The 25,115-nt window shown below is 43.7% G+C and overlaps 1 protein-coding gene across 2 annotated transcripts in view; it reads right to left on the bottom strand.

Annotated features, from left to right (window-relative positions):
• Nucleotides 1-25,115, bottom strand: part of Galntl6 (polypeptide N-acetylgalactosaminyltransferase like 6) — a 1,135,405-nt gene that overhangs the window by 18,139 nt on the left and 1,092,151 nt on the right. For both annotated transcript variants that reach the window (XM_048455743.3, XM_085680327.2), the window contains 2 exons: nucleotides 10,272-10,388; nucleotides 947-1,096 (listed from right to left, as the gene is read on the bottom strand). In XM_048455743.3, coding sequence (XP_048311700.3) covers nucleotides 947-1,096; nucleotides 10,272-10,388 — 267 coding nt within the window. The remainder of the gene's footprint in view (nucleotides 1-946; nucleotides 1,097-10,271; nucleotides 10,389-25,115) is intronic.

Here is a 25,115-nt window from a genome sequence, read left to right as displayed (position 1 = left end):
GGCAATAAATGAATAGATGTATTAATGTATGTGTGCTTTGAGTTAAGTTTTTTAAGAACTATGTATACGCGTATTTGCTTATTTGCTGTGTGGCCACTTTTACGCCAAGTTGATCAAGCTGAGCTTAGACTTCGTCCCTGTGTTCCTACTGAGCTGGTCGTTTTGCAGGTGTCACTGCTTGGGAAATGGTACACACGACACGTGAGGGCAAAAGCACAGACTCCATGCTGCATCTTCCCCTGTCGTGGAGGGCTCCACATGCGTGAGCTGAGTATGTGTGCATATGTCAAGATGACACTTGGGATTAGAACAGCGTGCTTTTAACCAGCTGCTGGAGCCAGTCAATCTGAAGTCATGACCATTGTAGAATATTATTTTGAGGTGTGTAACATGTGTTTATCGTGTGGAACATTTGTTTTCACGATGCAAAGGTGTGTTGTATTTTTTTATGTTCTATTTGTTTAACTCTGTGAAGCTGTGATTCTGTGCCTGTCTAAAGCAGCTGATTGGTCTAGTAAAGAGCTGAATGTCAGTAGCCAATCAGGAGAGGGATAGGTGGGGTTGGTGGGCAGAGAAAATAAATAGGAGGAGAAACCTGGCAAGAGCGACCAAGGGACCAGAGAAGGAAGATAGAAAAGCATCAGAGGCCAGCAACTTAGCCACCCAGCCAGCCACCCAGTCAGCCAGCCATGGAGTAAGAAGTAAAGAAAGGTATATAGAAAGATAAAAGTCTAGAGGCGAAAAGTAGATGGAATACTTGAAGTTAAGAAAAGCTGACTAGAAATATGCCAAGTTAAGGCCGGGCATTCATAAGAAAGCATAAGCCTTCATGTGTTTATTTGGGAGTTGGGAACTGGAGTGGGGGTGGGGCGCAAAAGACCCAAAAAAGTAAAACAAAACAAGTATATATTGGCAATCTGAGAATGACCACAGCGCCAACCCTTACCTTCCGGTATCCCCAGAGCTGGTTCCCTTTCATGCCGTGACAGTCATAGAGCGTGACCGGGCTGCTGTGTGAGATCGCATCGAAGCAGAATTTTCGAGTGTGCAGAGGCTCGCCAGGTCGGATATCTTCTCTCCACCCAAAAGTAAAGAGCTAGCAAAACAACAGGAACAAATAAACTGCAGTAAGTTCAATGGGTGGAAAGGGAAGGTTCCGGAGCATGCGCAGAGGTGTGCTAACCATGTGGAGCTCCTGGCTTGTGAATACAAGGGGCGTGCCCGTCTCAGTATAACCCAGGGATTGAAACGGCGACGCTTCAAAGAGCTGGCACAACGGCTGTACCTGTGGCCAGACTGGTAAACATGCAAATGAGAAGTTTTCAGTTAGGAACTGGTAAGGAAGGAACAAGAGGGAGGGGTGGAAGTGGGGTGGGGGAGAGAGAAAGGTATTTTGAAGGTGGAGGAAGAGGAGGGAAGGATGCAAGATGAGAGAGGTGAGAGGGAGGAGGGAGGGGGTGGAAAGCAGGCGAGGAGAAGAAAAGCCTTTAATAAAACTCTCAGCATTTATCATGTAGATAAAGTGTTCCTGGATCAAGGACGGCGGCGTTGGCCTAATGAGCAGATTAACTGCCAAAGGACAGGACTTAAAGTTGAGCTGGATTGATGGTTCGCACCTTGAAGAATCCAATTGAAAGGAAAGCCGAGCTCAGTGAAGTAAAGAATAGGCAAATTAATTTTCTGGCATGGGTAAGAGCAATTCTGCGGGGCGATACCGTCAGTTTTAGATCGTACCTCACAATAGGAAGTCCCGTTTGCGCTTATAGGTCCCTGACCTCCAACCTGAAACACGAGGTTTATGGAATGATGGATATCACAACTCCATTGAATGCTTCAATATCACAACTCCACTTAATGCTTCCATATGCCATCCGTTGCTTCCTATCCTTGCCTGTGTTAGCCATCCTCCTCTATATTACACATGCTACTTATGTGGTCCGAAATCAACTTTACAACGTGTTAAATTAACAGACAGCATTCCCTTCGGGAAAGAGCCTTATCTTGAGTTACTTGAGCCGAACCACATTTGTAGGGAACCATCCAAAAAAAGTCCTTAGCTGAAGGGGAAAATGGACCGGGGAAGCCTTGGGATTTCTTCCAGGTCTGGTTCAGTCGGTTATGTGATTCTTCGGGGGAGGCTTCAAGAAGCAGACAGCAGTGTGAAGCAGAGCTGTCAGGGACAATATGTTATTGGCAGAGAGCTAGCAGTGTGCGGAGCTAGAATCACCTAAATACACTCATCACTGACCTGGCCTTCCAGTTACGTGGGTTTTCAGGTCCCACCTAGAGATAGGGCAAGTCTAGAGACAGCTAAGAGAAAACAGTTAAGTGGTGGGACTCTGCAAACAATTGAAAGGACTAGTGGTCTGCATTAGGAAAAGAAATGATTTAAATCCATACATGCAAGAAACCTATCTGAAGAGAGAGGAGTGTCTATGTTCTGTACCCCTGAAAGGCAGACAGGACAAAGCCAGTCTCAGACAGGGCAAGGGGAGTCAGGTTAGGAAAAGTGCCTATTTGGGATGTTCCTAAGTTTGAGCTCTCTCCCAAACATGCTGCTTCCGTGACTTTTGAAGTACTGTTTGGAGAGATGGCTCAGCGGTTAAGAGCATTGCCTGCTCTTCCAAAGGTCCTGAGTTCAATTCCTGGCAACCACATAGTGGCTCACAACCATCTGTAATGGGGTCTGGTGCCCTCTTCTGGCCTGAAGGCATGCACACAGACAGAATATTGTATACATAATAAATAAGTATTTTAAAAAAATGAAGTACTGTCTCCTCTGCAGTAACCATCCTGCCTGCGCCCTTTTATCTGTCTGTCAACAACATGGTGTCACCAAGGGTGTTCTCCTTTCCTGCTTGGGTTTAAATTCCCTCAGACCAGCTTTCACCAAAATGCTCAAAACCCATCAACCATGTTGTGTCTAGCCCCTGGGAGGATTTTCCCACTGTGTCTCCTAGGAGACCCATCAAACTCATCCTATCCTACACTTGCTGGATTGTCTTGTCTTGGCTAGCTTGTTCTCCTTTGAGTTATTCTAGTTGGAGGTAACGTCATTCAGTCATTCATCTTGTCAGCCATGAAGTCTTTGAACTTTTGCCTCTTTTACTTTCCTCATCTAATGACTTGTCAAGTCTTATTACTGTGCCTCATCTTTTGTGTATTGGTGGTGGAGCCCAGTGCCTCGCGTGCACTAGGCAATGACTATACGACTACGGCCCAACTTGCCACTTTGATCTCATAAGCATTTCTAGAATTAGTTTTACCCTTTTGAATCTTCACAAATCTTTTTCTCAAGATCTCTTGTCTGGACTACTGTAATAAACTGCTTCCGTTCCCACATTCTTCTCTCTCTCTCTCTCTCTCTCTCTCTCTCTCTCTCTCTCTTTCTTTGTGTGTGTGTGTACAAGCACATGTGTTTGCATGCACGCACATGCGCTTATGGTGGTTCAGAGGTCAGAGGACAATCTTAGGTAATATTCTTTAGTCACTGTATACTTTTGTTTTAAAGTCAAGGTGTCTCCTTGGCTGGGACTTGCTGCATTGGCTACACTGACAACCAGTGAGCTCCAGGGTTCCTCACGAGTGCTTCACTTCCTCAGTACTGGGATTAAAAGTGTGTGTGCCATTAAACTTGGCCTTTAAAGTGGATTCTGGGGCTTGAACTCACGTCCTTGTACTTCAAGGGAAGCACACTCCGTGATCTGTGCCCCTACCGCCTGCCAACCTCCTTGTTCACGTTGCCCACACTCTTGCCTCTCGTACTCAGCTAGACTTTTGAAAACGTTTATTCACTTGTTTAACTTTCAGGAGAAAAGCGTTCATGTGGTTATAGGTTACAGGTTCATCATTGAGGGGAGGGTAAGACAGGACTCAAGACAGGAGCTTGGAGGTAGGAGCTGGAGCGGAGGCTGTGTGGAAGGACTCTGCTTACTCCCATGTTTCTATTCAGCTACTTCTTTCTTTTCCTCCCCCTCTCTCTGGCATTCTTGTTCTCTTCTTTGTTTTTCCTCCTCCTCCTCCTCCTAGATCCCCCCTGCCCCACCACCCAAACAGTCTTCCACCAGAGTGAGAGTGGTCCATTTACCAGGGGCTACACTCTTAGAGAAAACTGTCTCTCTCCACGGCAGGGGGTGGGACTATGTGCCTTGCTCTTCTCTCTATGTCTTCACCTTTATATATGCAGAAGCCTACAGATGAAAGGAATTGTAACTCCCACCCAAGGAAGACCTTCATTTGACAGATGTGACTTCGGCCTCAAGTGTCCCAGCTTCTTTCATTCCATTTCCCCCTGCTTTTCATTAAATGGATCCGTTAAGGCCCAAATAACGCCCGCGTGACAGCGACTCTGTCTCTCAGACATCATCTACTCTCACAGTTGTATCTGGGCACACTCAGGCGACTTTTGTTTCCTGCTTCTGGGTTTGCTATTGCAGGGTGATGATCTTTCTTACATTTGTAGATTGATTGCTGGAAGGGAATTTTCATAAGGTTTTCTGCATTATTCTTGCTATTATTGTCTGGTGATTGCAATCCTGGACCCTGGGTGATAAATCTTCAAATTATGCCACCTTCCAATAACTATTATTTTCCCCTCTCTTATGTCTTTGAAATGTTTATGGTTGCCGTTTGTCTTCCCCAATGGTCATGTCAAACAGATCATTAATTAGACATATTTTCTCCAGAGCAGAAGTAAGCAGACGCATTGAGAAAACACCTTACTGTTCAGGACTTCGGTGACATCCACATCTGCCTCCACCTCCTGGGTGGTTCTTACTAGTCGGAAGTATGTAGTATCTAGATTTTAGATTTTTTTCCTTCCTTCCTTTCTTTCTTCCTTTCTTCCTTCCTTCCTTCCTTCCTTCCTTCCTTCCTTCCTTCCTTCCTTCCTTCCTTCCTTCCTTCCTTCCTTCTTTGTTCTTTTTTCTTTTTCCTTTTTTTCAGGACAGGGTTTCTCTGTAGCTTTGGAACCTGTCCTGGAAACTAACTCTTGTAGACCAGGCTGGCCTCAAACTCACAGAGACCTGCTTGCTTTTGCCTCCCAGTGCTGGGATGAAAGGCGTGCGCCACCACCACCCGGCTCTAGATTTTCTTAATAAAAGCCCACGATGCTTTTTGTTTTCTTTTCAAACCCAAATCATTCTTTTAAAAGTAAATGGTTGTCAGTTTTCTTCCTTTCTTCTTTTGAGCAACACTTTAAAATATAGACTTTGAGTCATAACCTATTTCTTTGCTTTCATATTTGCGCGGTGTGTGATACATTTCCCGGGTCTGAACTGTATTATATTATACAAATAAAATCTCCAGATCGGAGCTGCAAATACACTTATCTTAATCTGGCAACCCGATGAGACAATTGAAAGATATTTTTTCCCTCTCAGTGGGCAGTTATATTTCATTTCATTGTTAGGGTGTTTGCAGAAATCCGAGTTATAACACGTTTCTCCCTACAGTGTGTACTCCTCAGGATGTACACTGAGATTGTTTATCCCCAACGAAAGGCGTGTGTCCTTTCTCTGCACGCATTGACTTGTTTGGATTTCTGTTTGCTTGTGTTCCGCTCTAGACTGTTGGAAAGAGAAAGTCTGCTTTCTCAGCAGGACAGGAAGGCCTGCAAAGCTTCCTCCCTGCAAGAGCCCAGAGCCTGCTGCTGGGCCTGCGGAGAGAACAGCCAAACTAGGCCAGGTCTCGCCTCCTCTCGTCCGCCCCCTCCCACCCCCGCCCCATACGCATAGCGGGAGTTGGGGAGTCGCCTCCCACATCACATCTTCCGCTCTTATTAGATCTATTTTAATTTTTCTCTCTGGTTCCCTAGAGGACACTGGGAGCCAGCACACAATGCTAGGGTGGTATCAAACAGCTCAGCAGACGACCCCGGAAGGATGAATCATACGCCTGCTTCCTTCACAGAAGCCGGATTAGTCCTGAATAACGTTCTGCAGCAAACTCTTTCCCATAGAAAGGCGGCCTTCAGCGGACCTTTCTTTGTTGCCTTTGTAACAAGTCTGTTTATTCATTCAGTCAGTGTGACTGCTTTGGAGCAAAAACGAATATCTATAATTTTCCTGGCCTGATGTTCTTCTCATCCAGGAGTTTTAATATAAACGTAAAAGAGTCAATTATACCTTACAAGTCTTTAAGTAAAACATCGAATGAGGCTTACATTAATTAGTGTGAAATGAACTTACCTGTACTAAGTCAGTACGTATATGGTGACACAGATTCAAGTTTCTCCACCCACCAACCTTTAATCTCCGCGTAGTTCCAGCCTTAGGTCTCCAGAGACCGGAAATCCTAAAGAGCTGTATTAACTGCAGAGAAATACACACACACACACACACACACACACACACACACACACACACACACACACACACACATTTCCCCCCCCCCCCCGCCTGTGGTTTTTCTTCCTGTCTAGTGCTGCCCTCTGGTGACCATTTAAAAAATTGCATGCCATAGATTTTTGCAGTTTAGTGTAAGGTAAATAATGAACAATCAATAAAAGTATGCAATATACTTCAGTTTGTTTGTATTAATTTTTAACATATCAAATAAAGTCGGGACAGATCATACTCCATTCTGGAATTTTCCTGTTTAGGAATATTAAACACGGGTCAGGTATTCAGACGTGTATCCCCATAAGCTATCTAAGTTTGCTTTCTGCTTGGGCTGAGAAAAGCAGATAAATTTAGCCCAAAGGACTAAGTTTTCCTTTATAGCTTCCCTCTTTAATTTTAGAGACCATTCTTTCTAACTGCTCCAAATGCTAGTCTTACTGATAGACTAGCTCGGCAGCAGCCGGCAGCGTTTGTCCGACACAGAGGAGGAGGAAGGCAGGGAGCTCCCGTCTCACACTGTAGTTCTTGCCACATACTAGAACTTCAGAATGTCTGATAATTGTCCACCCTGCACGATATGTTGGAGTGAACGACTATGTAGGGAAAGGATCAGTGCATCCATGTTGCAGCAACCTTGAACCTGAGAGAGTGGTGTGTGTGTATGTTTATGTGTTTGTGTGTGTATGTTTATGTGTGTATGTGTGTGTTCACATGTGTGTGTGTGTATGCTTGCGTGTGTGTATGCATGTGTATGTGTTTATGTGTGTTTGTGTGTATGCATGTGTATGTTTACGTGTGTGCATGTGTGTGCATGCATGCATGTGCGTGTGTGTGCATACATGTGTGTGTGCATTGTGTGTGTGTGTGTGTGTGTGTGAGAGAGAGAGAGAGAGAGAGAGAGAGAGAGAAGACAGAAGGAAAAGTGCAGTGACTGTGTTGACTTCATGTGGGAGTTAAAGTTACGTCTCAGGCATCATTTCTTCTCAGAAGACCCCATATAGGAGGTAGGGATTGTTGCCCTTATTTAATGATGGAGAACCTCTGGCCTAAAAGGATTGATCAAGGCTGCTTGGCTTAAAGTGAAATCCATGTTGGCCTGGCTCTAAGGCCTTCTATCTTTCTAGGACATCACTGGATAAGTAACTGGTTAGAGGGTTTCAGAAGATGTTGGTGTTCTTTGATGGGGTTTATCCTTGACTGGTTTGGGAACTTGCTGCTTTCCCAGCATCCCGATGCTCTGACTGCAATCCAGTATGGAGGAGGAGCAACAAGAAAAAAGAGGGAGAAGTGTACTTTTACAACTCCTTAAGGACCTTAGGTAGGGTGGGGTCATTGCTCAGTGGCTCATTTTGGTCAAGATTCTTTTGTGGATGTGTGCATAAGCTAAAGAAGCTCCCTAAAGCCCAAGATGTCCAGCCGAGCCTGCTCCTGGTCAGTGTTCAAGGCAGACACAAACACAAGGGTGCTCCAGCTCAGCCGGCCCCTGGTCCAGGTTCTAGGCACACACGAAGCACAAGGATGCTCCAGCCGAGCCTGTCCCTGGTCCGGGTTCAAGGCGGACATTTGAGGAATATAGTTGTAGCACTACAGTCATGCCGGCAGGGACAATGCTTGCTGATTCCTTTTGTTTTCCAGTTACATAGACAGTTACTATGATCCGTTCTGAGAAACAGAAGACCATGAGCAAAACACTGCCCTGACTGGGGCTTTTCCCTTCTGCACAGAGAAGGAGGCTGGAGAAAGGCCTCCGCTATATGTATCAGCTGTTTTCTTTGTAACTTGGACAACAGCTATTGACTCTTGTGGAATCCATGGAAATCATCCTATATTTCCTAACTGAAATATGACATTATTCAAAATTGAAACCCCGAAGGGGCGTACAGTTCCCCACACTGTCATTGCTCTTTCACAGGTAACCCAGTTTTGGGAGAGACCTTTTCTAGGGACTTCTAGGCTGTAAATTAGATTATAAGTCACACTTTCCTTAACTGGAGCTACCCCAAAATGTCTCTCGATCACAATGATGCATCAATGCGTCATTGTCAGCACACATCCTATGAAGTCTATGTTGGGTAGTCCTTCACATGCATGACTAAAAACTGCAATTGCAACAAGATGTCCATGCATTACTTTTGATACACAGCCAGGGGGGAGAATTAAAGTTAGATGAAGTCTCAAACACAAAACAGAGACCTTTACTAGAAGATTTTGTTGCATGAATTCCCTAACGCTCTCCAGGTTTGTTTTGAAAACCGCTGCTGTGGGAAGTCAGTAAGCTGAGGTCACACTGAAGGAGTTTACTTCCTCTTTTTTTTTAAGTTGGTTTTCAGAGTTACTATGAAAGGGCTGGAGAGAGGGCTCAGTGGTTAAGGGGTCTTCTTACACAGCCTGGAGGGCCAGAGTATGGACCCCAGAGTCCTGCACAGGCCTGCGCCTGTGCCTCCATCTCTGAGGGAGTGTGCAGAGACACAGGGGCTGCTAGGGCTTGTTGACTTCCAGCCTAGGAGAAAATGCTAGCCTCAGAATCTGGGGAGACCCCCCCCCAAAAAAAAAACAAGTGGCAAGTGCTGGAGGAGGAAATGTGGTGCCTTCTTCTGGCCTCCATGCATGTGCCTAGGTGTGAGCACCCACACGTACCCAGGAGCACATACAAGCAAAGGTCAGCACACAGAACAAAGGGCCTCATTGTGCTGTTTTCCACAGACTTTGTTCTTTTTCTTTTTGTTTGGAGCTGAGGACAGAAGCCAGGGACTCTACTACTGAGCTAAATAACTAAGCTTATTTTGCTTTCATTTATCCCCATGCCCACTTCTCTCTTCACGGTTTTAGCTCCTTATTACTGATCACCACCGTCCTCGAAATAGCTGCCTTTCTGCTCTCAAGTCACATTCAACTCTCATTCTAAAGTTTTGGGTTTTTTTTTTGTTTGTGGTGTGTATGTGTGTGTGTGTGTGTGTGTGTGTGTATGGGGGTGTCTGTACATACGTGTGGACATGCATATGAGTGTTGAGGTCAGAGGACAACCTTAAGTATCATTTCTCAGCTGCTGTCTACCTTTCCCTTGGACAGTCTTACTGGCCTGAAACTCACCATGTAGGCTAGACTGGTGGTCTAGCAATCCCCGTTGATCTGTCAGTGTCTGTTTCACCAGGCCTGAGATTACAAACACATGTCCACATGCTCAACCTCGAAAATGTGGGTTCTAAAAGACCAAACTCCAGTTCTCACGTGTGCATGCACTTCCCTGGCTGAGCTATGACACCAATTCTTGATCCCCAAGTTGAAATGTATTTTAACCACTGTCTTGGTCGATTATCACAATTCCTTTGGTAAGGGACAGAAGCAGAAATGGGCCATGTTCACTAACTAGGGTTCTGCTTGTCGACAAACCATGACTTCACCCAAGTCCCAAATGTGCCACCAGAGACTTCTTTCCATTCTGTCCTTCCCTGTTATCCTCAGCTCCCCACTAGCCTCCAGTCCTGTGATTTCTGACTCATCTGGTGCAGGATAATTGTCTGTATTCTGTCAATCATGTTTTAAATAGATGCTGATTGGCCAGGCAGGAAGTATAGGTGAGTCAACCAGACAGGAAGTATAGGTGGGTCAACCAGACAGGAAGTAGAGGCAGGACGATGAGAATAGGAGTATTCTGGGAAACAGGAAGCTCCCTCTGCCATTCCTGCCCAGACCACCGAGAAGCAAGATGTAACCTGCCCAGCTGAGAAAGGTACTGAGCCATGTGGCTAACGTAGATAAGAATAATGGGTTAGTATAAGCTTTAAGAGCTAATAAGAAGACTGAGCTAATGGGCCAATCAGTTTTATAACTTATGGAGATCTCTGTGTAATTTTCTTTGGGGCTTGTTGGTTGTGGGGTACCGGGCAGGACAGAAACCCCAACAAGCAGGCCCCTTCATGTTACACTCACCTGCTCATGAGACCACGTCCTTTCCAAACCATCTTTGACACAAACGTCCAGCCTCAGCTCTGTCCCCATGGCTCCATGCTTGCTGTCCACACATAAGTTTGCTGCCAGGTTCCGAATCTGTAGCAGGAAGAACACATCAAGCATGGGGCTGTGTCATTACCCTCCTGACAATCCTGGGATGGATCAAGGTCTCCCTCAGTTTATCTTTTTGATGACGCTACTAGAAAGACACCTTGAATGTATATGCAGTTTGTCTAGAAAAATGAGGACATACAATATAACATAGTCTAGGTGGAAGAACATGACATTGTCAAAAGGCAAAATTGAAGCTTGTTGCAGCCAAGTTAGTTTTTGATGGTGTGGCAGAGGGAGTCGGGTAGACCCTTGACTTCTACAATGAGAGTGTTTTCTTGCTTAGATTCTACTTTAAGCACCTCTACCGTTACCCTCCCAGTGGGGAGAGAGTCCAGGCAGGTGTATGGTTAAGGTGTATGATTAAGGAAAGGAGTCCTCCAGCATTCCACAGCTCTGAGCAGGTTTTAGGGACCTCTGGTTCCAGTTTAGCTGCAATTGGCTGTTGTCATAGGTTAGCACTTCTCCTAAATGGTAAATTAAATCTGAGAGGATTAACTATCCTAGCTGACGATTATATACACATTTCATAATACAATTATTTCCAGTTATCATCTTAATATGATATAGGGGTAAATAAAGGGAAATAATGAAGAAATATTTAGAGCAGAAACAGCGACAGATGTGGAGGCTGGACAGGGGCAGATCATTGTAGTGTCCTTCTTGGAGTGTCCAACAATCCTCTGCTGGCACCATCACCATAGCCTGTAGTAGGGCAAGAATCTTTACGTAAAGTCTAAGAAAGTTAAAAATAAAGGCTTCAAGACCCACAAAAATGGGAGCCAAGCACAGCTTCTTGTTAACTGCAGTTTTTCAGATAGACTCTGTTTGCAAGGGAAGCGCAGCAAAAACTGCTCAGCTTCTTTTAAAAAAACATCAGCTTCCTGGTTCAGCAGTACAAAGGGCTCTAACTCTTTTGGAAGGTCTGGCTGTGGAGCATTTAAATGGAGCTGTGAGTAGAGTGCTACAACTTCCTTAATGGCAGCATAGACCCACTGTGAAACTGAAAATGGGACTGTGAGAATGGCTCTCAGAAGCAGCAAACAGGCCTCTGCCATGTTGAACTGGGTGGAGCCAACAGGCAGGACTGCAGAGTTGATCTAGCCATGCCCACTTAGCATTTTTTTAAAAGTGGTCCTGGTCAGAAAATGATTACAGATGTTCAATAAAGACAGATTCAGATAAAAAAGACTTCTAAATGGGTAACACAGTTATAATATAAAAGAGTACAGTCAGTCATAGGTTAAAGGAATAAGATAGTAAAATAAATATTAAACTTGTTAAAAAATAATAGAGTACAGTAAGAAAAATAAGCCAAATAAAAATGGAAATACACAGAGAGTCTAGATTATGTATATTATTGTGTTTTCTTTGAATTTTTTGACTGTAAATGAGCTAAATACAAAGAGATATTTTATTGTATAGACTGCTAAGCTAAACCAACATATATATTTTAAAGGTATCTTGACTTCAAAATTTGGATCTAAGGATTTGCTGCTTTGGAAAAGAGGTTCTTCTCTTGTTTCCACAGAGAATGAGAACCTATGGATTCCTTCCAGATTAATGTGGTTTGGTGCACCAAGATCCCTTAAAGATCTCCATGAACCCTAAAATTACACCACTCAACAAAAAGCAGGAAGTAGTTTGGAGAGAACTATGCCCAAATTCCCAAATATCGTTTATAAATGTTTGTTTAAAGGGGGATATGCTATAGAGATTTGCCTTGGTATGGATCTTGGTTTATTGATACAAATTTAAGGTCAATTTTGTAATATGTATAGTTCTACTCTTGATTAAGGCATTGTGTTTGTGCAATTCATTTAAAAATGTAATGTATAATTAAGAAATACAGGTTCATAGATAGTCATCTATAATAGTCAATTTTGTAGTCATGTTAGTTAGGTTTTCTAGATGTACAGTGATATATTTCAGATGGGTAGGTATTCTTCAAACCTTTCAAAGACCCAGAGAATGTGGTATTTAAATATTTTAAGAACTTAGTTTTTTCTCAACAATGAGGCATGTCTGCTCCTGGCAGCACCAGTCTACTTCAAGAGAATGATGGGCATCAAAGAGGCTCCTCATGCAGTTTGTTAGCATTTGGGCAAGAAACTTCTTTTGCCTGAACTGCTTGACTGGACTTGCAGGACCCACAGAGAATCCATGTAGCTGCCAAAGGAGACAGATGCCAGATCTTTGCCTGGTAAAGCCACAGCCACATGGTGATACACTGATTAATAGAAATGTGTTAATTTAAGATATAAGAGCTAGCTAGAAAGATGCTTAAGCTACTGGTTAAACAGTATTGCAAATAATATAGCCTCTGAGTGATTATTTCAGGTCTGGGCATCCAAGAATGAATGAGCAGCCCCCATCAACAGGTTGACTGCTGAAGTTGCCTAAAGAAGGCAAGGCAGTTCTTTGGGGTTCCTGCTTTATGAAAGAGTCTTCCAGATATTCTGCAGGACACAGAAGAAAGTGACCGACAAATTGACAATATAGACAGAACTATCTTGAAATTTTCTGCTTCATGAAAAAGTCTTCCAGATACTATGGGCCCATAGACTGAAGATGGATGCCCACAACATTACAGAAGAACTTTAGGTGACTATTCAGGTAGCAAGATGTCTCTGTCAATTCTAGAGTTTTCAAAGTTGCTTTTTCAAAGTAAAAATTTCCTTTTTACTTAGGTGATATTATATCCTTCTGAGTCTTTGATGGAGTTGAAAAATAGATAATTATAATTATAGTTTCCCTTAGTTATGATAAAAGTTAATGTAGATATAAATATTGTAACTGCAATTCATGCTTGACACCTGTTTTGTTATATGTAATTTTACTATGTTAAAATTAAAACCTTCCTTTTTATTTGAACAGAAAAGAAGAAATGGTGTGGGAAGTCCTTCTGTATATGTGTTGCTTTTATTGGTTAATGGATAAAGAAATTGCTTTGGTCTGTGATAGAGCAGAATAGAGCTAGGTGGGAAAACTAAACTGAATGCTGGGAGAAAGTAGGTGGAGTCAATGAGAAGCTATGTAGCTGCCTGCAGGAGACAGACATGCTGGAACCTTGCCAGTAAGCCACAGCCATGTGGCGATACACAAATTAATGAATACATGTTAATTTAGAATATAAGAACTAAATAAAAATATGCTTAAGCTATTGGCCAAACATTGCAAAAATATAGTTTCTGTGTGATTATTTTGTGTCAGGATGATCAGGGAACAAACGAGTAGTCTCTGCCAACACAGGGGTTCATAAGAGTGAACTTGATTTCTCATCAAAGCACGGCTAGTTGATCATCAATTAAAGAAAATATTAGCTTCATCTTTTGGAAAAAAGGACTAAGGGTAGACTTTATTCTGTGATTTTGAAAGGAGGAAGGGCAAGAGAGGAAAAAAAGGTTTTTGTAAATCCATTTTTCATTATGTGTGATAATGCACACTTGTACTTCTTTAGTAAAATAGGAACACAAAGAGTTAGATTTCACCTTCGCTGTCACCTTTGTGTGTGTGTGTGTGTGTGTGTGTGTGTGTGATGGGCAGTACCCTGCTTTATATCTCAGACCACCCTGGAACTTTTGAGCCTCTGTCTTCAGCCATCAGCCATCTCTACTGGGCCCAGTGTGCTTTTACTGTGTTGAGCACAGCTCAATCTAAAAAGCTCTGGTTTTATGTATGTTCTCCTCTGCGTCCAGTGTGTCACCTTTCTGAAACTTTCTGTCACCTGAATAACAGCCTAATAGCACCCTGAGAAGTTTTTTTTTTTTTTTTTTAACCGCTGGGCCCTACATTCCCCTGATGCAGTCTTGTTAGAGAAGGGTTTGCAAAGCATACGCTGACGTCACTTCCATGGTGCGACTCTTCCCTCTGAGGAAATCTAAGTGCTCCAAACTGCATTTACGAGGGGGAAGCAGCTGTTTTTATATTTGCAACCACTTTGCCACCGGAGAGGCTTTCTCACATGGTTGACATTCAAACTTGCCCATCCTCAGGACTCTGCTCTTAGAAATGGAGGAAAGAGATGGCATTCCAAGCTAGGGACAGGCGTGGTGACTCTGCCTGTTCAGCCGGGGGATACAACCAACCCTCCCAGAGAGTGTCCGCTTTGTTTCCAGAAGTTATGAGCCCCAAAGGTCTCTGGCAGGGATGGGGGCACCATTTTCTAAACTCTTGAATTTTCTAAACTTTTCCTCAAATGGCAGCTGTGTAGACAACGGAATAAACTGCTTTGCAAGTCAAATTTTAAGTTTCAAAGGCGTAATTGTCTACATCTGTGTAAATTCCAGCACAAAGCTGTGCCAGAGAGGAGATTCTGAGAGTTCAGGACAGGACAAGGTAGACAGCTGGGACAAGACTAACACCCGGCCATGCTCACTTCCTCCTTTCCCTTTGTCCCTGAATCTGCAGTCTCTGGACATACGTCTTCTGAGTCTCCTTTTATTCACAAGCACAGTTTCATGAAAAAGAAGGTGAACAGAATCCAAACAGAATAAAGGCTTATAGACTGTAGGTGTTAGTATTTATAAATGATTTTATTTGGTTTGAGCTTCTACACTGTGGCTGAAAGTAAGGCAGTTTACACACACACACACACACACACCTACCTCAAATCTAGGACATGGACTATTGCATAAATCTGTGAGAGAGGACATCACTTTTAGCCTTCATTCCTTTGACATCCAGTTCCAGGGCTTGATATTATTAAATTGCACCAAGGGATCTGGAGGAAGGCTTAGAAGGATTAGACAAGTGAAGTGGTACTTGACTAGGCAGGAGTAGGAAGAAGGTGAAAACCAGGGAGAAGGGAATCAAGATGAATGGCAGGGCACAGAAATATGACCCTGTGGGATAAGGGCTAGGAAAAGGTAGAGAGAAGAGGCTTTTTGTAGTTATACAAAATGAGTCAGGTTCAAGTTCAACAGGCATTTATCCCCACCCCACCCCCAGAAGCTTTTATGGATCTCAGTTGGTGCAGCGATTGCCTGGTATGCCCCAGGTTCTATCCTCAGTAGCAGGTGTGGTGGCACACACCTGTAGTTCCAGCATTCCAGAGGTGGAGGCAGACACACCTGTCCAGGTATAGTTCCAGCAGGTAGAAAAAGGGGGATCATAAGAGCAAGGTTTTCCTCAGCTACAAATTTTTGAGTTTGAAGAATGTCATGGTATACCAGAGATCTTGTATCAAAAACAAAACAAACTAAAAACAAAGCAAGATATAGGAGAGATCTTGGCATGGGCCAGATCTCTGTGAATTTGAGACGAGTCAAGGCTACGAAGTAAGTCCTTGCTGTGGAGGAGAAGGAGGAAGTAGAAGAGGAAGAAGGAGAAGAAGAGGAAGAGGAAGAAGAAAGGGGGAAGGAGAATAAAAGGAAAAGGAAGAAGAAGAAAAGGGAAAGGAAAAGAAGAGGAAGGGGAAAGGAAAAGAAGAGGAAGGGGAAGAAGAAAAAGGGGAGGAGAAGGAGAGGAAGGAGGAGGAGGAGAAGAAAAAGAGGAGGAGGAGGAGGAAGATGAAAACAGGAAGGAGAAAGGGAAAGGAAAAGAGAAAGAGGAGGAAGAAGAGAGAAAAGAATAAGAGGAAGAGGAGGAGGAGGAAGAAGAAGAAGAGGAAGAAGAAGAAGAGAAGGAGGAGGAGGAGGAGAGAAATGAGGAGGAGGAAAAAGAAAGGGAAAGGAGAGGGGGAAGGAGAAGATGACAAGAAGAAAAGAGAGGGGAGAAATGGAACAGAGAGGAGGAAAGTAGAATAAATATCAAGTAGTAAAGTGATTAATAGATGTAGCATTGGTCACCCATTCTAAAATTGTTTTTATTTACTTATTTTTGCCTAGAGAATAAGGCAGTCTATTGGATGTTAAATAGACAGAAATGCTAAGCTTAACAAACAAGAACCTTGGTTTGTTAATTACTCCTAATAGCTTTGGGGCCTTCTAAATGAAATAATGGGTTCATCATTCACTCAACTATTAAGAACCTGCTATGCTCAGGTTCTGCTGGTCACAGAGAGGAGAGAAAAGGAATCCATCTCCTCTGTGGTGGAGCTCATAGAGTAGTCAGGACACTAGAGAGCATGGGAAAGAAGGGAGGCCCAAATCTCCCAGCGTTTCTAGCTTCAAATTTTAAATGATAAAAAAAATCAGGATGTTCCTCTTCATGGAGTGTAGGTGACTTGGTAAGTGTTCTGGCTAGCTGAAAGGCATTTGCTTAATTCACGGTCAATGAAGGAGGGCCCAGTTAATGGTGGGTGGGGCTCTCCCTGAACTGGTGATCCTGGGTTCTGTAAGAAAGCAGGCTGAACAAGCCATAAGGAGCAAGCCAGTAAGAAGCACTCCTCCATGGCCTCTGCATGAGTCCTGCCTCCAGGTTCTGATTGTGTCCTCACTTTCTTGGATGAGGAACAGCAATATGAAGTGTAAGCCAAAGCAACCCTTTCCTTCTTAACTTGCTTTTGGTCATGGGGTTTCACCATAACAACAGTAACCCCAACTAAGGCAGCAAAGTAAATTTTGTTTTTGCAGAACTAGATAGAAAAGACAGGAGTAGAGAGGTATGCAGGATAGAGAGACAACTGAGCCATGGCAGGTCTGGGTTCTGCTCCTGAGCTACAAAGGACTTTCTCTACAACGTTGGTCGCACATCCCTTTGTAAAGTTCAGCTTGCCCATTTATTAAAAAAGAAATCTACAATCTATTGTATGGAAAATACAACTGGAAATAAAAACACATCCAAGGAGAGAGGTTTTAAGAAGTATGGATGAAAATCCAAAGCCTAAGAGAAGAAGATAGCCTCTGCTCACCAGGAGCCAACACTTCTAATGGGAAGACACCTCTGACGCCATCTTTTCTAGACACAGCAGGTTTGACCTGGTTCGCTGTCATTGTCAACAAGAAGAGGGACCCTGCATATAAGGATTACATCAGTAAGATTGGCCTGAGGCCATACCTCTGAGAGTCCGATGTGATTGACGATTGATGTGGAAGGGCCCAGTCCACTGTGGGAAGCACCATTCCTAGGCAAGTGGGCTTGGGGTGTCGTGAAGGCTAGGTAAGCATGATGCAGAGGGTAAGCTAGGAGCTGCATCCCTCCAGGGTCTCTGCTGCAGTTCCTGTTTTGAGTTCCTGCCCTGGCTTCCATCAGCAATGGAGAGTTGCCTGGAAGTGGAAGATGAAAATAACCCTTTCCGACGCAACGTGCTTCAAGTCAGAATGTATTATCTATCACCAGAATGGAAAAGGGGAAGTAGAACAGCGCTAGCTGAGGACAGAAGAGAAAATGACAAACTCTGAGGAAGGCAGGTTGGTGGTCTTAGCAGAATCTGTGACATTTGAAGGCGTACAAGAGGATGAACAAATTTCAATCTAGAAAGTGAGGCGAGGTGACAGAAGGAGACCATAGCCTTTTTATTATTTATTTAGTGAAATAAATATTGAAGTTTGAAAGGAAAAGGTGTGTGCATGTATGCGTGCGTGCTGGAGCTTGAACCCAGGGCCTCACAGATGCTCAGGTCACACTCTCTCCCTGAGTGCATTCCTAGTCCTTTGTTGTTGTTGTTGTTAATAGTGAACAGAAAATGTTATTTGTAACATGAGGGGGCCTGTTTGTTGGGGGGTTTTTCTGTCCTGCCTGACCCCCCAGCTGTTTAGTCCCAGAGAAAAATCACACAAAGGACTCCGTAAGTTATAAAGCTGATTGGCCCTTTAAGGTCAGGCTTCTTACTGGCTAACTCTCACATCTTGATTAACCCATTTTTCTGATCTATGTTAGCCATGCGGCTCAGTACCTTTTTCAGTGGGGCAGCTCACATCTTGCTGCTTCAGTGATCTGGGAAGGAGTGGGAGGAATCAACTTCCTCCTTCCCAGAATTCTCCTGCTCTCCTTGCATCATTTCCACTTCCTATCTGGTTTTCCCGCCTACACCTCCTGCCTGGCCAATCAGCGTTTATTTAAAACATGATTGACAGAATACAGAGAATTCTCCCACACCAGTTATTCAGCTGGAAGCACCTGCAGTTATCTCAGTTTTGTGGACAATGCCACTGCCTCATAACCAGGGCCAGCTGCTTCCCCTGAACCCAACCTTGACCACGTCAGTGTCACAGATTTGCTTCACAGCTGGCTTGATTTGGTGCTTGTTGATTTCCACAATAACGACAAATGTCTTGTCTTCTGTCAGTTTCACCCCTGGCTTGGGGATCAGGGAACTTTGATAAGGACACTGTGATTGAATTGCTCCCACTTGGGATGCCTGCCTGAAGACTCTGCTTCTGGAGCTGCAGTACCTGGAGCTTCCAAAAAGCCATTAATATGCACATTTTTATGTTGCTGGCTATGGCTACCTTTCCTGTTCACCGTCAAAGCCTTTGCCTTGATTTTGGTTAGGGATAAGGTGGAGAATCCTGCTTTGTTTTTGGTGCCCTTTTGGTGACCACAACACTGAAACACCCTTTGTAGGGAATGGCAAGTCATGCAATGGGCAGGGCTCAGTATAATGTTTGTCAAATGCTGGAAATTGTCTGAAAGGGCAGTTGTCAGGATTGAACGGATGCATGCAGAATGGTTACACCAGTGTCCTGTATATTGTAAGTGGCCAGGAGATGCTGGCTGCCATTTGTTTTTTAAGTTGGCTCATTCAGGGAGTGGGGCGATGTCATAGTCAAATCACACAAGTGTTTCTTCTTTCAGCATTTCAAATACAAGGAAATTACAACAGACCAGGTTTTGCTCCACCACCTCAGACCAGTTCTTCGGTGTGTGTCTCAGTTAATCTCGGAACTATTGCTTCCAGTTGCTCATGATCTCAGGCAAGCCCTGTCATACATGCCCATCTCTCTCCCCCTTTACCCGGAATCAGCTCCTGCCTGTCTATTTTAGTACTAGCCATGACATGTACTTTTCTGCTCCTCTCTTCTCCTTCTCAGATATCAGGCCTTTGATATCTGCTTACAGACCCTAAAAATGTAAAACATACATAACACAGAGTCTGCCATTTTCATATTTTAGACTGTTCAATTCAGTAATATTAATACATTCAAATGTTGTGTAATTATTATTGTTATTTATTCCCAAGGCGTTACAATTATTCAGCACAGTAACCATTAACCATTAAGCAATAACTCCTTGTCCTTGGCAATGTCTGTTCCACGGATGGTATGAATTTATGTGTCCTAGGTATTTCATATCAGTGGAGCGATCACACTATGTGTGTCCTTTGGCGTCTGGATTATTTCACTTAGTACAATGTAGTCAAGATATCCCTGTTGTAGCACATATCAAAACTTCGTTCTTTCTTAAGGCTGAATGCTATTTACACACACACACACCCTTACACACACACCATCCCTGTTTATTTATATATTGATGGATACTTGAGCTTTTTCCACCTCTAGGCTACTGTAAATAATGCTCCAATAAATCTTGGCACACAAATTCCTGTTCTGAATTCTTCTAGATGTACACTTTGGACTAGAATTGCTACCCCTATAGCAATTGATAAGTCTGGACTTCATTATTTTTGAAGGCCTGCCAAGCAGTTTTCCATAGAGGCTGCATATTATATCCTTACAAATAATGTACAACAGTTCTCAGGTTTCACACACCCTGCTGGCACCACCTCTTCAGCAAGCGCCCATCGCAGGCAGGAAGTAGCATCTCTCTGTGGTTGAGATGTGTATTTCCCTTATGGCCAGTGATTTTGAACACCATTTTATGATGATTTGTCCATCTTATTTATGGAAAAATCTGTTCTAGTCTTTTGCTCACTTTTGAATACAGTTACTTGTGTTTCTATTGTTGAGTTTTAGTATTTTTCTGTATTATGAATATCCATATCACACCAGATATGATTTTCAAATATTCTATTCTATCCAGAGAGTTACCCTTTTACATTAGTGATTGTGGGCTTGATGGCCGAAAGCTCCAATTTTGATAAAGTCAGTTTATCTAGCTATCTAGTTTTCCTCTGGTTGCCTGTATGTGTGTGTGTGTGTTTCACATTTAAGAAATTGCTGCCAATCTAGTGCCATAAAGTTTCCGTCTAGTTTTTGTTTCCAGATTTATTTTATGTGTATGTGCTTTGTCCGCATCTATGGATGAGCATTATGTGTGTGCTGTTACCTGTGGAAGCCAGAAGAGGGTGTCAGATCCCCTAGAACCGGAGTTTTAGATGGCTTTAACCATTCTGTGGGTTCTCTGTAAGAGCAGCAAGTAACTGCTATCTTAATTAATGACACCCGAAACAACACTCTTCCCAAGGGAGGCCATCTCCTGCTGTACGAGTGAGCTGGTGCTTCTGTACGATTTAGAGCTTGTGTTTGCCCCTTTACTATACCATACATTCTTAAATACTAAAATTTTCATGCTCAAAATACTGACATGATTTCTGTTTCTGACTAGGCCACCAACGAGGCAGGCGCGCACACAAGCTCGACAAGTTTATGACGTCATCCAAGTGACAAGTGCGAAGCAAAGGAAAAGGCTGTAGACGGAGTGCTGGGAACGTGAGGGCAAAGGCGATACCTAGGGGAAAGGCAGGGAGAAGAGCCTGAAGAAGATGGGGGAAGGTCAATAGAGTTAAATTCTGTAGGCAGACTAGAAAGATGACGGGCGCGGGTTAGGAAGTCATCAGTGACCTTTGAGAGCAGATTCTATGGCGAGAATGGAGAGAAAAGACCGAGTGTGCAGTTGATTGAAAGAAACTGCGAGGTAAAAGCTATGGTCAACGACTGGAAGCTTCTCTTTCTAGAATCTGGATCACCGTGGGACTGATAGATGCAAGGTCGCAACAGAGTTAAAATGGACCCGGATTTTGGGGACACAGTGCCTGGAGGCTGGAATTCTCGACAAGCCATAACACAATTCATCGGAGGCTTCAGAAAACAATGAAGCGCTGTTAGGAATCACGGTCTGTAAACACAAAGCAGCGCGAGGGCTCTAACCACCCTGACCGGACTCCTCGCGGCTTCAAGTTTTGCCTGCTAGCCACAGCGCGGTTCTCGCTTCAGCGAGTCTGTCCCGTCTCTAATTGCTCCATGCTGGTGGCATCCAAGGGTTGTTGGCAGAGACCAACTATTGCCTTTCCTTGAAATGATGCCCATAGAGATTTGCTTCCTATCTTGCGCACATTCTCTTCTGAATTTACTATAAATGTAATTGCTTTGGCATCTCTCTCTTGCCCTGGGACTTACTAGAACTGCTCATTTCAGAAGGCTGGCTTACATTAGACAAGAGAAACAGGAGTCCATGGCATAAAGATTGCCAGGGGGCCTTCAGATTCATATATACTCTGCTCCAAACAGCCTTTTACTGAAACCAGGTCTTGCCACTTAAAGCTAAGTATTGTATTATTAGAAAATCATGCATAACCTCAAAATAGGAACTTTTAAAGTTACGGGTCATTTGTCAGAAACAATTCCATCTCCTCCCACACAAAGCTAAAAAGGGAAACTTTTATAAATAAGGGACTTCTTTGGAGGTTAAATAAGTAACTCTTCTCTGACAAAAGGAAAATAAATCAGGACAGCCTTCTTTAACCCATTTTATGCTGAACTGGATTCCTGTACACCATCAGTTCAACGCTTCATCTGTGCCGCCACCATGCCGTGTGGTGAGTTCACTTACATCCACATCTGCAACCTCGAGAAAGCAGGCGATTTGCCCAAGATTACACAGCGAGCGGGTGGCAGGTGAGCTTGGTACCCAGGGCTTTGATTCCTGGGCCTGGGCTCCTGAGACCACAGATGGTAGTAGTTATAGCTCGTCGACTAGAAAAGTCTCAGTTGGGGCTGACAAATTGTGGCAAATGGCTTACTGTGCCTGGAAGAATAGACGGGGAGTACTAAAAGTCCTTGGGCTTCATAAAGAGGGACTTTGTCAATGTTTGCATCGGAGTCTGAGGCTCTAAAGCAGAGTGAGACAGGAATCGCTGACACTTAGGAGGACTCTGAGGGATAGAGAGGGGGCAGTCGGCTCACTGAGCTCCAAGACTCAGGGAATGTCTGGTGACTTAGGAATGTCCCCACAGGTGGCAACTGCGGAAAGGCGGTATCCTAAGAGGGAACAAGAATGGGAGGGAGAGAACTGGAAAGGAAGGAAAGGAGAGAGGGAGAGAGGGGAAAAAGAGGGAGGCAGAGAGACAGACATACACAGAGAGGCAAACAAGCAGACACCCAAGCGCATAGCAACAGGCAGGCAGGTAGGCAGGACACACACACACACACACACACACACACACACACACGTGCACGCGCTGCACAGAGCAGGGAGGAAGAGGGAGAGAACTTCCAAATTTAGCACGAGAGTCTAGATTTTTGAGCCCTGGTCTATTTGAAAATGCCCTTTCCAAAAGACAGAAAAGACAGAGTAGCACTGACCTCATCTCGGCCTATATAATTCACTGCAAAAACAAAACACAGCAAAACAAAACAGAAAAACCTCTTCTGTGTTCAGCCACCATATGGGCCCTACTCTGCCTGGCTCTGCATTCCTGCTCTTCCCCTTTGCCCTTGAAGATTAAGAAGCTTTGCCAGTTTGGATTTACTCTTTGTAAAACCAAGAATGTAGAACAATTTGCATAAGAATTTAAATCCTTAGAAACAGAATTCCTTTTCTGAGCTTGAATTTTCTCCTTAAGGTGTGGTGTTGTAATGTCCTGGAGTCAGAGAAGGAAGTTTCTTCTTGGTATTGCATCACGTGCTCACTATGGGGACAGAGTCAGAGTTTGAAGGGTCAAGCAACAATTCATGTGGGAAACACGAAAGCAGATACTTTGAAAAAAAGCCGGAAGTAGGAGTTAGGGTATTAAATGAATTATTGGAATCCCTGTTTTCTCTGTAATTTACAAAAGTTGGATGAATAAGTGAAAAGTGGAAAGAGGGGGGGTGACGAGATCAGGTGGAATAATGTCTAGTGAGAATTTGAGAAGAACACTGTGGAAAACAGAAGCCACCCTCACCACAGGGACATCAGTATCATGAGAGGCATGTTTGGCAGATAGCTACTGAAGCCCAGCAGTCTTTGGTAGCAAGAAGGAAGCTATCTGCCGAATCCGTCCCAAGATGCTAGCCATGCTTCTCCAGCCTGTGCCTAGCTCTTAAGTCCAGCAGTCTTCCGTGGGGAGAAGGATGCTCTCAGCAGAATCCACCCTAAGATGCTAACCATGCTCCTTGATTCGGTGTCTAGACCTTCAGCCAGGGAGGGCTGCTCTGAAGGCAGATGCACAGCAGTGTAGACGTTGTCTCATCTTCTCAGAAGACAGTGTTTCCCCTATTAGACCCCAAATATGAGAAGTAACCCACACAATAGACTACAAGTCAGTAATGCTGGCTATCATGTTTCTACGATAGTTCTACAAAACGACATGGAAATATCTCCTTTGGCCAAACTCCACCATGTTGGGCAAGCACCTGATCATTTAACTGACATCTGAACATTTAATACTCCTCAAAATTTTCTCCTGAAATGCAAGTTTGTGAACCCAAACTCTTCTCCCAAGGGTTGGACTCAACTACGCATTGCCAGTAAATGGGACTTTCGATAGTTCTGGTAGAATCATGAAAAGCCATTTCCAGCCTTATCCTCGCTGATGAGGTCAACAATCATAGGCTTTGAAGATGAAGCAATTTTTAGTACTTGAAAAACTACTCACGCTAGCTGTCTTGATGATTCTTCCTTCTGTGAAATCAAACACTCGGGGAACAGGAAGAGTTGGGTCCTAAAGGGCTGGGCTCATTCTGAGTCACACTGACTAGTATTCCACCGTTATCTTCTATATCAAGGGAAATTCATGCCAGATGAATAGGGATAATGGTTTTTCTTTTTCTAAAAAGCCAATATGCTATTTTTGTGATGTCAGAAATTTGACCTCAGGGCATCCACTTCTGCAGCAGTTATTATAATAATTTTAAAGTACTCAATAAATCCAGTCAACATTCTGAGTGTTAATTGCACATTTGTCTCTAATTTACACATTTTATCTAATTTCCTTCTCAAATTTTTTTCAGTGTGGTTGGTGATGTCAGACATAATGCGCAGATAGTTTTGGGAGTGGGTTGGCTGGGATTTGGCTAGAGATTAGGATGCAAACAAATGAGACTAACCTTTCCATTGGGAGAGGGTAAGGTTATTTCCCATGGAAAACAATGCCACATAAAATGAAAGAAGTTTCTATGAAAGTTAATAGCAGGGTTGAGGCTCTGCGTCATTTGGTAGAGTGCTTGTCCAGCCTTTCTGAGTGAGTCTCTGCGTTTGTTCCTTGGCGCTACATAAACCAAGTACGACAGCACACCCCTTGCCATCCGAGCATCAAGAGAGCAGAGATAGGAAAGTCAGAAGTTTTCGTCATGCTTGTCTACACAGAGTTTGAGACCAGCCTGGGCTACATGAGCCGCATCTCAACAATCACTTTCTTTTCTGTTCCTTCCCCTCCCTTTCCCTTTCTTCATTTTAAAAATTCTTTGTGGTTTTGAGACAGGGTCTTATTATGTAACCATTGCTGTCCCAGGACCTCCTGTGTAGTCCATTGTGGATTACAGTTATATTTGTCCTCTTACTTCTGTCTCTGGAGTCCTGGGATTATAGGTGTGGCCCGCCAGGCCTGACGTGTTTTCTGAGTCTTCTCTGTGACTTGAAGATGACTTGACACTATTTTTTGATGTGCCTTTTCCCTGTGAACACACTGCTTTGTGTCCCTCCCTTCTACTCTTTTTTTCCCTTAAAATT

This window comes from Myodes glareolus, chromosome 23, assembly GCF_982192425.1.
Source record: "Myodes glareolus chromosome 23, mMyoGla1.1, whole genome shotgun sequence".
Lineage (NCBI taxonomy): Eukaryota > Metazoa > Chordata > Mammalia > Rodentia > Cricetidae > Myodes > Myodes glareolus.
Note: the sequence above shows the minus strand (reverse complement) of the source record. Positions and strands in the feature narration are given on the sequence as shown.